Here is a 14,802-nt window from a genome sequence, read left to right on the forward strand (position 1 = left end):
AGTGGGTTTGGACAATGCAAGGAGTTTTAAGGACTCGGTCCTTTACTTCAATGCACAATGCAAATGTGCATTGAAGGAAAGGACCGAGTCCTTAAACTCCTAGAAGGTCCTAGTCAGTCAGTTCTATGAGCATCACTACAGGGATTCGGTTAAGTCCAGAGAGACCACAATAGTCAAGATTATTTTTTCTCTCTAGAGGTAAGCTCAGACAGGAAAGGGCCTCCTATCAGGAAATTCAGGAAATGGCAAGACTCACGAGGTCCCCGGTTATGACCAGGATCTAATTGAACAGCTCAGAAGAGCTGATGCAGTTACTGCTACACCTCAGCCTGGGTGACCAGGGAAGGGTCCAAGGTGTTAAGTGCAGGGCCTTCATTCTGGCTACATGGAATACAGCAGCTACGTTGGCTCAGGGCTTAACCCAGAACCTGAGCCCCACAGTTGTTTGTATTGCTGAGGCCGCTTTGGAAAGGGATTCCAGGTTTGTCAACGGCTTCCCCAGCCCAAAGAAGATTAAGAAGCCAGTTCTAATCCCATCTCCTGTTAAGATGGGAAAACAGACCAGCTCAACAGTGTAGATGAAGGACGTAGGTATTAATAATCTTGTCTTCATCAAGAAAGGGCAATCTCAGGCAGTACGGCCTTAAGCGTGAGCACCTACTCATATAGATCACTTCTGTCTCCTGGCTTATAGCACTCGGGAAATGTTGGCTTTTGTGACGGTTTTTGTCACAGGGGCCTTCTGTATCTCTGAATTCTGGGTCTAAAAGTGCAGCTGAGCCTAACAGTTATACACATAGTCCCCAACTGTGAGCTTTATCAGGTGCTGCTGGCAAAAGGGGGCGAAGCCCTTGATGGTAGGAAGAAAATTTCACAAGCTCTCTTCTTGAAGCCCTGGACAAGCGTAAAACAATGTAGGAAGGTCCTCTCCCAATCCATTCGATTTTCTCCTGCCTTGCAAGAACAAACAGAAAGGACTCTTCTAGGCTCTGCCACCTCCCCTGGCCCTCCCCGGCCTGAACACCAGACATGGACAGCAGACTCCCCCTTAAATAGTTGTTTATTGGCAGTGGACTGGAAAGAGCGATGGAATTAGCATATACAGACAACACCACACACCAATGTCACGCGCGAGGCAAAGTGATGGGAAAGAGCAGCCTGGAGCCCCGGTGAGGCCCCCTCTTCAAGAGTGAGTGTGGGAGGGGGCAGGGGTTGGAGTGTTGAGGGGGCAGCCTTAGAACACCTCCGCTTAGTAGGCGTGGTTAGAGATGAAGAGGGACTCGCTGGCTGCAGCCCCGGCCTGACCACTTGGGGTGTACTTTCCTTGGCAGGCGAGGCTGTTGGCCTAAGAGGAGAGAGGAGCCAGAGTGAGGTCTCATCAGAATTCCATCCACCCCAACACCCTGCCCACCTCCATCCAGTCCCATCCGTACCAGGGCTCGCTTGACATACTCCTCCTGGGCAACCTTCAGGTTCTCCTTCTTTCCACCCCAGGCCTTCAGGGCAGAAGCCTGCAGGGCTCGGCCATAAGAGAAGGTCAGGGCCCACGGCTTCAGCAGGGGGCACTTGTTGATGGCGTTGAGGTTGATGGATGCCTCCTCCTCACTCTGGCCTCCAGATAGGAAGGTGATCCCTGCAGAACAAGGGGTAAAGTGGGGTAAGCGGTTGTAGGCAAAGACCTGGGGTTTGGTAGCAGCCTCTAGAAACTGACGTGAAAATCTGACCAAATGGGCTTAAAGACTGTGGGTGCAGTTCATCTACCTCCGAGAGGTCAAGAGGAGGATGTGGGTCTCACCAGTGACAGCGGGGGGCACTGTGCGGCGCAGGGCTGTGACAGTTGCCATGGCGATCTCCTCATGAGAATATTTCTGGGTGCAGGCGTGGCCTGGGGTTACCATGTTGGGCTTCAGCAAAGTGCCTTCCAGGTAGATGTGGTGGTCACTCAGAGCCTTGTAGACGGCAGCCAGCACCTATAGCAGAGCAGGGCCAAGGTGGATCGGGGTGGAGTTGGGGGCGGGGTAGGGACAGGGGTCAGCCCCAAGGCCCCCGGCCCAGCTGCCCAGCCACCACACTGCCCAGGCAGGCAGGCACCTTACCTTCTCGGTTACATACTGACAGCGCTTCAAGTCGTGGTCCCCATCAGGGAGGATCTCAGGCTCCACGATGGGCACGATGCCATGCTGTGGAGTGAGGGACAGGGTAGCCATGAGGCCTCCTAACCTGGAGCCCACCCACAGCTCTCCACAGTCACCAGCAATCTTCTGTCCACAACGACAGAGACTCATGGTTTCACAGCCCTCAGTGGACTGCAGGAGACAGGCATGTCCTCCAAGCCACCCACACAATCCCTCTTCTGCCCCTCTGTTCACAGAGCCCTCGAGTATCCTCCACCGGCCCAAGCCGGAAGCTTGGTGAGGATCCAGAACAGATGCCTTTGGGGGGGAAGGGGGCATGTATCCTGACAGATGGGTGGCAGGCTAGCTGACACTCTGGAACAAAAAGGAGGTGGGAGGTGGCCTGTTGGGGACCCGCCGGCCCACCTGCTGGCAGATGCTGGCGTAACGGGCCAGAACATTGGCATTTTCCATGATGGCAAGGGCTGAGGGGGTGTGTTCCCCAATCTTTAGCACACAGCGCCACTTGGCGAAGTCAGCTCCATCCTTCTTGTATTGGGCACAGCGCTCAGACAGCCCATCCAGCCCTGGATGGGGAGCAGAAGAGTCAGAGCATGGTGGAGGATGGGATGGGTGCCACCCGGAGGGGTAGGTCTGGAGGGCAGGGAGCAGAGCAGTTCTCACCTTGGGTGGTAGTCTCGCCATTTGTTCCTGCCAGAGGTACCACGCCCTTGTCCACCTGTTGGGGGGGGGGGTGGGCAACAACGTAAGGCGGGGGAAGGGACCTCTAGTACTCCACTCTGCCCTCAACTTTCCTTAATCTCTCAAGCGGTATCTCGCTTTGCAAACGTTTTCACGTAGTTACAATACTTGATCCTAGGAGGGAAAATACATGGGGATGTGATCGGACAGAGCCTGGGCTCCTAGCACTTACTAACTCGGTGAGCCGCACACATCACTGCCTTGGGCTTCTGGTTTTTTTCTCTGTACGATGAAGGGAATACCGTGCTCTGAGAATTACAAGGATTAAAAATGCCAAGCAGGGGCACCTGGCTGGCTCAGTCAGTGGAGCCTGTGACTCTTGATCTCAGGGTTGGTTGTGAGTTCAAGCCCCAGGTTGGGTGTAGGGATTACTCAAAAATAGAATATTAAAAACAGGCCAAGCAGGTCCCCTAAGTTTGTAGCTTTTCTCACATATGCTTTGGAGGTGATCTGGGGCAGACCCCACCCAACATCCATCCCCAGCCTACTACTCTGGCCTTCTCTCCCGGAGCGCTCTCTCACCTCTCACATCCTGAGACCCCGCCCCCTCACCTTGATGCCCACAACACCGCCCTTGGATTTGATCACTTGGGGGAAGGGACGCCCATCATCTGTCTTCTGGTAGAGAGTCTCGTGGAAGAGGATGACGCCCCCGATGCAGGGGTTCACGCGGTCGTCGGCGGTCAGCAGCAGCTGTCGGTAGAAGCGCCGGTTCTCCTCTGTGTTCTCAGTGCCGATGGACTGCAGCCGCTTGGCGATGCTCCCTGGGAGGGGGCAGCATACAGAAATAAGGGGGTCAGCCGGTCACCCTTGACCCTAGGCTCTCCTCCTACCGCGTCCTGCCCGTACCAGTGGACTCATCTGCAGCCAGGATGCCCTTGCCCGGAGCCACGATGCGGTGAGCGATGTCAGAAAGCTCCTTCTTCTGCTCCGGGGTCAGCGCTGGGTATTGGTGGGGCATGGTGCCAGTCAGTTCCTGGGCAAAGGAGGCCGATAGGGGAGGACTGGTTAGCGGGCACTCACTGTGGTCTTCCAACCAGCAGGGCCCCTTGCCTGGAGGTTGGGATAAAGGCTCCCTACCTCCCCTGCTCCATACAGGGAGGTATCTGACCACTTCCTGTCCCCAGCCCTCCCCTACACCCAACTTCCCTATACTAGGCCTGCCTCCTGTACCTTTCCTAACACTGTCTGTTGCTGGGTGTTTCCCAGCTGTGGGTGGGGTTGCGTACTGGCATCTGGGGCAATGCAATAGGCCAGAGCCATGGACAGACGGGTCATGTAGAAGCCGGACCCTTCTGGCTTGCGCTCTGCCATGGGGTCACCTTGCCTAGAAGCAGAACCGAACTGGAGTAATTTAGAATTTAGAGGGGGTACATAGGCAGAGGGCCCAACCCAAGGACCCAGGGAAGGGAAAGTTCTGTGTTTCAAGTCCCACAGCACAAGGGCCAGAGCTGAGATTAGAACCCAGATCTTCTGACTGCCAGGGCCTTCCAATCCACCCAAGATCCCAGGGCTGGCCTAGGCTCCAAAGCCTCAAGGACATCCCAAGGTCAAGCTTCTCCACCAGGGTTGGGGGAGGGCGTTCGGAAAAGGGTGTTAGAAGAAAGGGCAGGAGGGTAATCAGAAGCCCAAGAAAGGGCAGCAGAGGAAGTCGAGGCCGGGGTGGCGGAAAGGGGTAAGGTATGCCGATCTCACTGCTCATACAGGGTGAGAGAATTGTAGAGAGGCAAGCGCCCCACCCCTTCCCCTGAAAGTGCTCCTGTCTGCTCGCACGGCTGCAGCTGTTCCAGGCTCACCATCAAGGTCACCCAATAAGGAAAGACACAGAAAGTGTTAAGGGCCATCAGGCGCCTCCAAGGGGTTTCCCCTCCTCGCCGGGGGTGCCCACCTCCCAGGGCAGGGCCCAACCACGCTTTCGGGAACCCTGAGTCAGTTTTATGAGCTGGCCCCCATCCCTTGCTGCCTCTTAGGATCCCCGCAGAGGCAAGGGGGCCGTAACGCTTTGCACCTGGGGTCCCGGCAAGTAAAGGAGAGAGAGAATGGCCCTTCATCTCGTCCTGCTTCCTCCCTCGCCATGACGCAGCGCGCGGAGCCGCTGCATTGCGCAGCAAACCGAGAGAGCTCAAGCTGGAGAGGGTTGCGGAATCGGGCTGAGAGCTTATGTGTGCGTGGTAGTGGGGCGCGAGAGATGCTGGGACCGGGGTTGGGGGAGGGGGGGCCGACGGCCCCCAGGATCCTTCTCCACGGTCCCTGACCTTCGCGCATGGCGAGGGGCGCTCACCTGGCACGGGAGGGGGCGGGTTTGCGGGGTGCGGCGGCGGAGGCGGCGGGCCGACGAGCAGACTGAACGAGCGAACGCGGCAGTCGTTACCAGGACCCTGGTTCTGCGGCGCGTTCCAGGAGGAACGCAGCCTATTCAGCTCCCGAGGGGGCGGCACAGGGGGCGGGCAGGAGGGAGGTGGCGCCGGGCTTTATAAGGGCACGGCGCCAGCCTCCGCCGGGTTTTTTTCCCTTGAAGGGGGCGGGAGGCGCCCTGGCGTCCAATTGCAGGCGAGGATCGGTGGAGAGGCCGCCCCCGAAAGGCGAAGCCCGGAGGCGGCGCTTGGGCGGGGACAGCGCGGCGAGAACACGATCCCTCCCCCGGCCCCCTAGGACGTGACTCGGGCCACATCCTGCGGGTCGCCGGGGCCCTCCCCTCCCTCTTCCTCTCCCCCCCCCAGTTGGCGCGTTCTGGGGCGCCGTGACTCAGCCGACTGGGGCACCGGAGGAGATGGGGAGGGGGGAAGGGGGTGCAAGAGCCTGAAAAGATGGAGGCTCAGCCTCCCCGCCCAGCCCCCGCCGGGCGGCCCGGGGCAGCCCCAGTTTCCGGCCGGCGCTGATGGCCGCGTGTGTCACGCTGTGGCACACCCGGAGGTCGGGCGTCGGCCGGCCTCGCCCGCAGGCTCTCCTTGCGGGCTCAGGGGCGCGGGGCCACCCCTCCCTGGGTCATCAGTCCGCGCGGAAGAGCGGCTGCACCGGGAGGAGCCCGAGAGGGCGGCGGGGCAGCGGTTCCGGGAGGCCCGCCCGCGCGGGTGTCCGCGCCCCGGCCGCGCGGGTCGGGCTCACGGGCTCTGGGCCCAGCGGGCCAGCCTCGCCGCGCATGCGCAGGCGCTCTCCGCCCCGGGCCGGCGCCGACCGACCTGCCGCCGCCGCCACCGCTCGTCCCCCCGAGTCTGGGGACGCGGCGCCAGGAGCCCCGCGAAAACGTCTCCCTGGGACCTGACTTCCCCCTCCAAATCAAACCTGTCCCTAGCTGGTCAGCCCCCAGATACATTCCGAACCCCCTCATCCTAACCTGGACCCCGTAGGCCGCCCGCCCCTCCCAGCCCCCGCTGCGTCCCGCCGGCGCCCACCTGCGAGGTGGCAGAAGGAGCGGGCAGAGCCTGGTCAGCAGCGAGTGAGCCGGGCCGCTCCCGGGCTGGGTTATAAGGCGGCTCCCGCCCTCCCCCCAGTCCACGTCTGCAACCTCCTCCGGTGACCCCTGCCCTTTGCTTGCCACGGATCCGCTGGCAGGGACCTATATTTAGGGAAACATGAAGCCCCTGACATTCATGCCAGCGTGGGGCTACAGTGAGGGAAGGGGGAGGAAGGCCTGGGCCTGCCCTAGTTGGGGGGCAGGGGCTCACCGGTACTTTGGAGGACATTTCCTTGGAAATCCAGCCTGAAGCCCTCAGAGGTTGTCAAGAGAAATCAATCTTTGCACAGGGATCTGTGGGGAGGGAGAAGAGGAGAGGAGACTCGGATCTGTGGCCCTCCCTGCCTCCTCCTCTAACCTCCCTCCCCTCTGGGCCCTGATGATGGCTCTTGTGATTCTGGGGAGACCATGCCTTTGGCGGGAGAGCAGATGCAGGCGCGATGCTCACCTCAAGATAACCAAGAGTCCATGGACACTGTGTGGCTTGGTACTCCTATATCCTGATACTCCAGGCTCAAGTTTGTCCCATGAGGTGGTCTGTGGTGAGCAGTGTCTCCCACCCTCACCTTCAATTATAATAGTTTATGTGGCAAGGAGGAGAGATGGGCAGGGCGCTAGCCCCTCTCCCTCCTGGCCCTCAGAAGGGGCTGCAGTCCAAATGGCCAGCGGCTCTCTTGAGTCCTGCTCTGCAGGGAGCCAGGCTCTCCACAGCTGGTTCCCAGGCCGATGAGCTGCGCAGGCCATTTGTGGTTCCAGGGGCCTGGAGAAAGGTGCCTGGAGGCCCCGTCAGGGAGCGGGGCAGGGAGCAGGGCATGTAGGCCCTGGGGGCTGGCCACTCCCCAAGGGGCAGGGACTCTGGGGCCTCATCGGAGCTTGATCTCGAAGCAGAGACAGTTGAGGCTCTGGCAGTCAGGAGGTTGGCAAGCACAGGCACAGTCACAGAGCGGACAGCAGCGGGGACAGCCAGGGGCCCAAGCCTGAGGGAGAGGAGAGAGGGGTGAGGGAGGGGGGCAGGAGGAACAGTGACCAGTCCCCCAAGCTGTTTCCCTCTCCGGAGAGAAGGGAACAGAGAGGCCTGGGAAGCCCCATTTGCCCAGTGGAACAGAGGGTACCATCTACCATTTCTTGGGAACAAATCAATTCCCTGTGCTGTTGAGAAATCAGCAAGGAGGTGGCGTTCCAAACAACTGAGCTCAGGAGCTGGAAGAAATTATTCAGGGGGTTCTTTCCTTCTTCCCATTTTATAGGCAAGGAGACTGAGAGATCAAGTAGCCCTGTTCCATGAAGTCCCAATGTTCAGCTCAAAGTTGGTTCTACTATATCCTTGTGGCCTCCTTCAGTTCCAAATGAGGAGACGAGGGAGAGCACACACACGTTTTCCTTCTATGATAAAAAGAACTTGGTTCTGGGGGCGCCTGAGTGGCTCAGTTGGTTAAGCGACTGCCTTTGGCTCAGGTCATGATCCTGGAGTCCCTGGATCGAGTCCTGCATCGGGCTCCCTGCTCGGCAGGGAGTCTGCTTCTCCCTCTGACCCTCCTCCCTCTCATGCTCTCTGTCTCTCATTCTCTCTGTCTCAAATAAATAAATAAAATCTTTAAAAAAAAAAAAAAGAACTTGGTTCTGTTTTCTTCCTTGGCATGAGACCAAACTGCAGGACCTCTTTCAATATTTTTGAGCACCTACTCCCTGCAAGCACAAGACTGTATTCATGAATGATTCTGAAAAATCTCCCAGTTGTCTTTGAAAATGGTAATTGGCAGATTTTTTTTTTTAATGTTTTCAAGAGTCCCCTCTCTTTTATTTATCAGAACCTTGGGCAGGGGGCCTCTTTACAAAAGAGGAAATGGAGGCTCAGAGAGGGAGAGCCCCCTTGACTCCACTGCCCCCCAGAGCCAGAACTATAAGCTTCTTTCTGGGTCTGTGGGGACAGGGACAGTTCATCTCATGTCACCAGTGAGCTAGCATGAGGACTTATCCTCCGCAGGTATGTGAGATACAAATGAATGTCGAATGAGTAGATGAATCAAACCATTTTCCCCTCTTTGGGCAAAGAAGAAAGAAGAGGACTCCTCAGCTCCTGGGGGGAAAAGAAGGGTCTGACTCTTGGGGAACAGGACAGCATGTCCCTCATGACAAGAAGGGAGAACTGGTCTATTTCAGCCTACTCCTCTCCTGCCCGGTGACAGGGGTGATCTGCGACTGCTTCATGCATGGGCTGGAGTCAGGCCAAGTGGCTGGAGTGGGACACACCCCGGACGTGCCAGGAGATTGGCTCCTTGAGGCCTGAGGCTGAACTAGCTGACAGTCCCAGTTGCACACCTCAATCAGATGCCAGGCCAAGCCAGGAATAGGGGAATGACCTTCGAAACAGCTGAGGTTTGGGGGTGTGCTGTCAGACAACCGGTGAGATCAGATATCACTAGGTGCTCCAGTGAGGGGAGGGGATCTGCTGGCTGCAGGGACAGGGGTCTGACCTGGGCTGGTGAGGCTGTCAGCAGGACTGTCTCTCCAGGAGGAGGCTACAGGCATCATGGCGGAAGGGGGAGTGAAGCGGTGTCCTTGTATCTGACTAAGGGGTGGTTTGGGGCGTCCCTGGGGAGTCCCAGTTTGGGATGAAGTGGGCTCTGAGGTTTTGGAGGACCACACTGTCATTCTGCGCGCAGCATTGGTGGCTGAGAGAGCCTCCGCCACCCTCACCTCGGAGGAGAGGGTATTAAAAGCATTTCTGGGCTCTGTCCACTGGAAGGGTTTAGAGCTAGTCATTAATAACTGTCTAATGGATTTCTCGACTCTCACAAGCAGCCATGTGGCTTCTGGAAGGAATCTGCTACTTCAGTACATAAACAAGAATGCCACCAGCCTGTTAACCCTTGTGTCTCTCTAGGCTCTGCAGCTTCGGCTTTGATTCCTTTCCCTGTGATTTTGTGACGGCCCGCCTTCTCTGGTGTCCAGAGCTCAGGCCCAGATTTGAATCAAATCCAGGCCCAGGTTTGGCTCACTCATGTTTTGAGCCTCAGTTCGGTCATCTCTGAAACCAACTGAATGCTTGCGTCAGAGGCTCACGGTGGGGCATCAGGGGAAGGAGCTGAGCCCGATGCCTAGTACATAGGGAGCACTCCAGAAAAGGCAGCGATTCTTGCTACCGCTCTCCGCGGCCCCGGCCCTGGCTAGACCTACTGGGTGTGGGGCCCGGATGCCTGGCTTTGTGTCTGTCCCACCTGCGCTTCTGATCACACACAGGGCTGAGAACCAACTACCGCACTATGTATCACTTCATTTCTCATGCTCTAGCGTAACTGCCTACTTCTTCCTCTCTGCCCTTCGTTGCAGTGGAAGCCCTGTGTGGGTTGGGACCCTGTCCAGCTTCTTTCGCAGAGCCCCCAGGGCCTGGCACAGTGCCTCAACGATGACTGCATAGATCTTTAGTAGGTGAAAGAATGGGTGAACGAGTGAATGAGATCCTTGCCACATGGTTGGTGAAAGCCCAGAGCAGGCAGGTATCTCCCCCGGAGAGGAAGAGAAATCTGGGTTTGCGTCCCGGCCTGGGCCTCAGGTAAGTCACTCCAGCCTCTGGAAGGCTGTTTCTAACAGCTGTAAAGTAGGCAAGAGCTTTGTCATATTTGTGGTTGTTACTGTTACTACAAGGAAACTGAAGAACAGGCACTTTACTGCACTTCGTGCAAAGACAGCTCAAGGACAGAACGATCCTGCCCTGCCCTGTGGCCATTCTAGAATCCTTCCTTCCTGGCTCTGGCAGAAGCTGGGTGGATCAGGCCCTGAGGTCTCCAGGTCTGGAATTCCCTGCACCTCACCCTGACCGAGGAGGAGAGGCCCAGACTGACAGAAGGGGCAAGGAGCAGCGTGCCCCCGACAGGGGACCAGAAATCGCTTCGTAATTGAGCATTTCCTATAAAATAGGGAGTTTTTAAGACCCAGGGCCGTCTTCTTTTTCCCCTTTGCCCCCTTAGCCTCAGTCCTGGTCTCCCTTTCCCAGCTATCCCTAGGAAACCAGAAGCAGATTTTTTTGTAAGAGGAGAGCCCCTTGCCCCATAATTTCCTTCAAAACTCAAAACATCTCCTGGGAATTTGACCAACTATGGCCAGCCCAAGTTATGAATTTGCTTGTCTTTCATCCTCCCGCTTTCCTCCTGGGGAAGGTCACCACTTCAGGGGCAAGAGCTTCGGTGTCTTAAATCCGAGCCCCAAATAGGAAGGTGGTCAATTACATTTACCATCTTTCAACCCACAAAAGCGAAAATGGCCTGCCCTCCAGGAGCCAGGCTTCTCCCTGAGGATTCTATTTCGACACACAATGGAGCAATTTACTGTGCACCACTCTACTATGTAACATTGTAGAAGCGACTGAACCTCCCTCCGCCAACTCCTCCCCCTGCAAAAGGACAGAAATACTTCCCCCTTACATACACAGGCACGGAGAGGAGGTCAAGGTGTGATGTCAAGTCAAAAAGGGCAGGTAGCAGAAGTGATGAAAGAGTATTTGGGGCATGACTGCATCTTTGCCGAATACGGGTAGATAACAGAGCAGTGAGAGCAGTCTTTCAGTATATGAGGGCTCACACAAAACATAGTGGCCCTGGTTACAGAGCCGGTTTATACGCTGACTGGTGCCTTCGATGTATTTCTACATGCACACTTTGTAATCAATGCTTTTCATACTCAGAACTATATGTATCTAGGTTTCTAAAAATACCCAGCTCTCGGGGTTGTTGAGTAAATGATAATGTCAATAAAGTGGCACAAAATCTGGGGCGCTGGACTCACTCGGTGAACAGAAGGAGCTCTGTGCCGGCTTGTTTTTTCTTTTAACCACCATTTTCAGAAGCCAGTGTGCCCTCCAGGTTACACACCGGTCCCCAGCTGCCACCCTGTTTTCTTTCCTCCAAGTAGCACCAGAAAGTATGCGATGTGCTGTTTACGGTGTCTTTGACTGTCGCCAACTGACCCGGTCCCCAGAGCCAGTGCTCAGCAATCCATGTTGTTGAACACCACCAACAAAAGAAATGCCCAGAGAGGGCCTGGGTCAGGGCTCAGGGCGCCAGGGCTGGGATGGGAACTCACCGCTTCCGTGGGCTGGGGGCAGCAGGCGTCCAGGCAGTGGGCTGGGCTAGGCAGAGGGAAGTCGCAGGCTTCTGCACAGGTCCAGCAACAGTCCTGGGGCCTGGAGGCACGTTGCTTCCTGCAGGGGGAGCTGCAGTCGGTGCAGCCACCATGGGCCTAGGGGATGCAAAGGGGCAGGATGGTGGGGGGGGGAGGAGGGGACGCGGCACGGAGGGATGGACGCGGCGGCTAAATGGCAAAGGAGCCTCAGCGTAAGGGCCTGCCGATGAGGGCACTGACTGACCGCTTCCTCTTCCCCGGAGCCCCCCTTCGGCCTCCGCCAGGCCCCTCACCAGTAGGCAGTGCCTAGCCAGCAGCACTACTCCGAGCAGCAACAAATAGATGCCCACAGCGATGAACACGATGGCAGGGATGGGGAGCAGCAGGGGAGGACTGCTGACGGGAGCCGGGGTGGGATTCCACGGGCTAGAGGAGGCCTGCACAAGCACAGGAGGAAGGGGTGACAAGGAGGTGGGAGGGGCTGCGGAAAGCACAAAAATACCAGGAGGGACACCTGGACGCGGCTGGGATGAGAGGAGGAACAGCCACCAGATGGCGGGGAGAGAGTCATTAGGACTACACTATCCTGTTCCCCAAACGTGACTTTTCCCAATCACCCCCTTTTCAGGACCATCAGTACCTGCTGGTCGTTCGAGAATTTTCCAAGACTTGTTGATCTTCCTCTCAGAATGCCTCTCCACACAGACCTATTGTCTCTGATTCCTCGGCCCTATTTTACCATCCCTCAGGCCCTAAATGTCTTCCAAGCTGCAGTTTTGCCCCTTTCCACACCAGCCGTGTTGTGTAACCCTCCCTTCCTTACAATCCATCAATGTCTCCCACGGACTCAGGCCAAACTTCTTATCTCAGTGACAAAGCCCCAGTCTAGCCCTGCCTACCTCTCCCTCCCTCGTCCTCTATACTCCAGCCAGACTGAAGTCTCCCTGCCCCGAGTCTCGCCCAAGCTGTGCCCTCAGCCTGGGATGCCTTTAAAGCCTCCTTGATTACTTGGCAAGCTTCTCATCTTGCCAGAAAGAGCGGGAATGTGCTCTCCGTGTGAAGTCTATTCCGGGCACTCTCTCACAGCCCTGGTCCTGAGCTCGAAGGGTCTCTGTTGGGTAAACAGCCCCCTCTCCAGTCTGCGCTCGGGCTCCAAGGCGAGTTTAAGGCCCTGAGGGGGCCGCTCCAGAAAAGGGTAAGGGGCCTAGGACTCACGTCCATGGGTCAGGACAGCGCCAGTCAGTCCAGGAGCTGCAGAGGAGAGAAAGTCCTGGGTCTCAGAGGCTGAGATGGGCCGTTGGACTGGGATGCCCACTCCGCCCCCCCCCAATTCCCGCTTGGAGAAACTGAGGCCGAACGATGGCTCCTGGTCCGGACAGTGGGGATCGGGGGTCCGGGGATTCGGGGCGGCGTCCCCCTCGCAGGTCCCAGCCTGACCCGGCCACACCCCTGGCTGTCCCCACCCCCCGGCTCCCTCCAGTGACCGGTCCCCGGCGCCTGCACCCTCGGGGCCGCGGGCAGTTCGCCGATTCCGCGCCTCGCTCGTCCAATCGGCCGCCGCCCAGAAGCTCCCGCTGCGTCTGGCCGTTGCCATGGGGACCCGCGCGCCGCTCCTACGGCGGCCGCCGAGACCCAAATTCCGTCCCCCCGCCGCTCGCCGCTCTTCCCTGGCCCGATGCTCTGCGGCCGCCAGCCCCTCTTAGTCGCGGTCCTCTGGGTTTTCCCGCCGGTACTGAACGGAAAAGGCGATTTCCCCGCTGCCACCTGCCCGGGTCGGGTCCTCATCCCGTGCTGGGTCCTGCGGCGCCACCAAGGGAACACCGACCCGCCGGCTGCACCACCCACGTGCTGGGTGACTTTGGCCAAGTCACTGAGCCGCGCGGAATCCATTTCCTCCTCTGCAGAACGGGGAAACTCCTGCCTTACGGGGATGCTGTAAAAATCAAAGCTAACTTGTCAATTGTATAGCGTTCTACTTTTTTTTTTTTTTTCAACTTTACCCCACTCATTTTTTATTGACTGTGCTCCAGTTTAAGACTTGGGCGGGTCTCCTCAACCTTCGGTCACTGTCAAAGTCATTTCCTGCCACCCACCTCAGATCCTGTCCCTTTTCTATTTTAACCTTCCGAAGGACAAAGGTCCTCCAAAGGACAAAGTTCAAATGCTTAGCAGACTGTCCACCTTATCTAGTCTGGGCCCCTCCTCTCTTCCCTTTGTTCATTTACATCATATCTCATCTAGGCTCGGCCTCCAGCAGGGAATAAAACAGATTTCCTGTCCTCATGGGGCACACATTCCACTGGGGGAGGAGGAGCAGATAATCTGTAAACAAATAAGTAAGGCTGCTCCGTGTTCCAGCATTCTTCCAGTCTTCCACCATAGGATCTATTCAAGGTTCCTGAGCAAAGGGTTCCACAGCTCCACACATTTGCAAATACTGTTCCCTCTGCCTAGAACACCCTTCCCCTATTTCCCCCTGAAGAACTCCCTCATCCTCCAAGCCTCTGCTCAATTTTGCCTCAGGGAGGTCTCCCTGCCAACCTCCGGGGGAGGTCGCTGCTTTGGGCACCTTATATGCATGCCCTATTCCAGCACTGAGGACTATGTATTTGACTTCTCCCCTTCGGTGCCTGGCTCCCTGGTTAGACAACAAGTGCCTGGGTCTGATTCATCCCCATATCACAAGCCCTGGCAGTTGGTGTGGTCTTGGGGGCCTCCAGCGAGTACTCACTGATTCTAAGAATGAATCAAATCCAATGCCATCCACCAATGAAGGGTAGTTATCGAGATGCCCTGGTCCCATGGCTCACAAGCCACTCAGACCTCCCACTTGCATTCCTGCCCTTTGGGATATACACAGACATGACTGCACTCTGTACACTCATGTAAGCACACCAAGGCCTCAGACTTCATCCAATAACTGCATCTGGCCCTGTTCCCCTGAAAGCAGTGATGTTGGAAAGAACATTAGGGTTTGAAGCTGACGGCCAAGAAAGAATTCTTGAGACATCTTTGGTGCAAAAATGTGGTTTTTATTAAAGCACGGGGGACAGGACCCTCCCACAGAAAGAGCGGCAATGGGGTCATGAGGAGTGGCCCATTATATACTTTCAAGTTGGGAGAGGGTTAGGGAATAGCGTAAGTCTCTAAGGAATTTTGGAAGCAAGGTTACCAGGACCTTGAGGGGGCTAGCTATTGTTGGGGAAAGGTCACTTATTACCGTCTAATAAAACCTTACTCATGAGACCCTTCAGATGTGTATCAGTGGGCCATATGCTTGGGGGATGATTGCCAACATGTATCTTGGGGGGTTTAGAGATAAAGGAAGTTTCCAAAAGAATTTTTATATGTTAA

General features: G+C 56.8%; 2 protein-coding genes across 5 annotated transcripts; both read right to left on the reverse strand.

Annotated features, from left to right (window-relative positions):
- Nucleotides 1-1,042: 1,042 nt before the first annotated feature.
- Nucleotides 1,043-6,427, reverse strand: ALDOA (aldolase, fructose-bisphosphate A). 2 transcript variants are annotated; one of them, XM_045875274.1, is made up of 9 exons: nt 6,269-6,427; nt 3,726-3,852; nt 3,429-3,640; nt 2,799-2,853; nt 2,541-2,701; nt 2,097-2,180; nt 1,796-1,970; nt 1,434-1,633; nt 1,043-1,345 (listed from the first exon to the last, which is right to left on the reverse strand). In XM_045875274.1, exons 2-9 carry the CDS (start codon nt 3,835-3,837, stop codon nt 1,250-1,252), a joined length of 1,095 nt encoding a protein of 364 aa, XP_045731230.1. In that variant the 5' UTR covers nt 3,838-3,852; nt 6,269-6,427; the 3' UTR covers nt 1,043-1,249. The 2 variants fall into 2 exon arrangements, with proteins under 2 accessions (XP_045731230.1, XP_045731231.1); XM_045875275.1 differs by lacking the exon at nt 6,269-6,427 and adding an exon at nt 5,158-5,749.
- Nucleotides 6,268-13,384, reverse strand: LOC123844604 (keratin-associated protein 10-2). 3 transcript variants are annotated; one of them, XM_054507581.2, is made up of 7 exons: nt 12,952-13,384; nt 12,664-12,699; nt 11,742-11,885; nt 11,410-11,565; nt 6,779-7,307; nt 6,542-6,624; nt 6,268-6,432 (listed from the first exon to the last, which is right to left on the reverse strand). In XM_054507581.2, exons 2-5 carry the CDS (start codon nt 12,667-12,669, stop codon nt 7,194-7,196), a joined length of 420 nt encoding a protein of 139 aa, XP_054363556.1. In that variant the 5' UTR covers nt 12,670-12,699; nt 12,952-13,384; the 3' UTR covers nt 6,268-6,432; nt 6,542-6,624; nt 6,779-7,193. The 3 variants fall into 3 exon arrangements, with proteins under 3 accessions (XP_054363556.1, XP_064449025.1, XP_045731232.1); XM_064592955.1 differs by having other exon boundaries at nt 12,933-13,384; XM_045875276.3 differs by having other exon boundaries at nt 12,664-13,384.
- Nucleotides 13,385-14,802: the final 1,418 nt, after the last annotated feature.

The sequence above is a fragment of the Mirounga angustirostris genome, unplaced genomic scaffold (assembly GCF_029215605.1).
Source record: "Mirounga angustirostris isolate CCGP_5_RB_7025 unplaced genomic scaffold, mMirAng1.0.hap1 SCAF_5, whole genome shotgun sequence".
Taxonomy (NCBI): Eukaryota; Metazoa; Chordata; class Mammalia; order Carnivora; family Phocidae; genus Mirounga; species Mirounga angustirostris.

Bases quoted from the DNA above. Each gene is read 5' to 3' on its own strand.
- ALDOA (XM_045875274.1), bottom strand. From the start codon at position 3,837: ATGCCCCACCAATACCCAGCGCTGACCCCGGAGCAGAAGAAGGAGCTT. The intron at 2,702-2,798 runs GTGAGAACTGCT...CTCCCCATCCAG, and splicing joins TGGCGAGACTACCACCCAAG to GGCTGGATGGGCTGTCTGAG. The intron at 1,971-2,096 runs GTAAGGTGCCTG...GCTCTGCTATAG, and splicing joins GTCAGTATGTAACCGAGAAG to GTGCTGGCTGCCGTCTACAA.
- LOC123844604 (XM_054507581.2), bottom strand. The intron at 11,566-11,741 runs GTGAGGGGCCTG...TGCATCCCCTAG, and splicing joins TGGCTAGGCACTGCCTACTG to GCCCATGGTGGCTGCACCGA. The intron at 7,308-11,409 runs GTGAGTTCCCAT...CCTCTCCCTCAG, and splicing joins GCCCCCAGCCCACGGAAGCG to GCTTGGGCCCCTGGCTGTCC.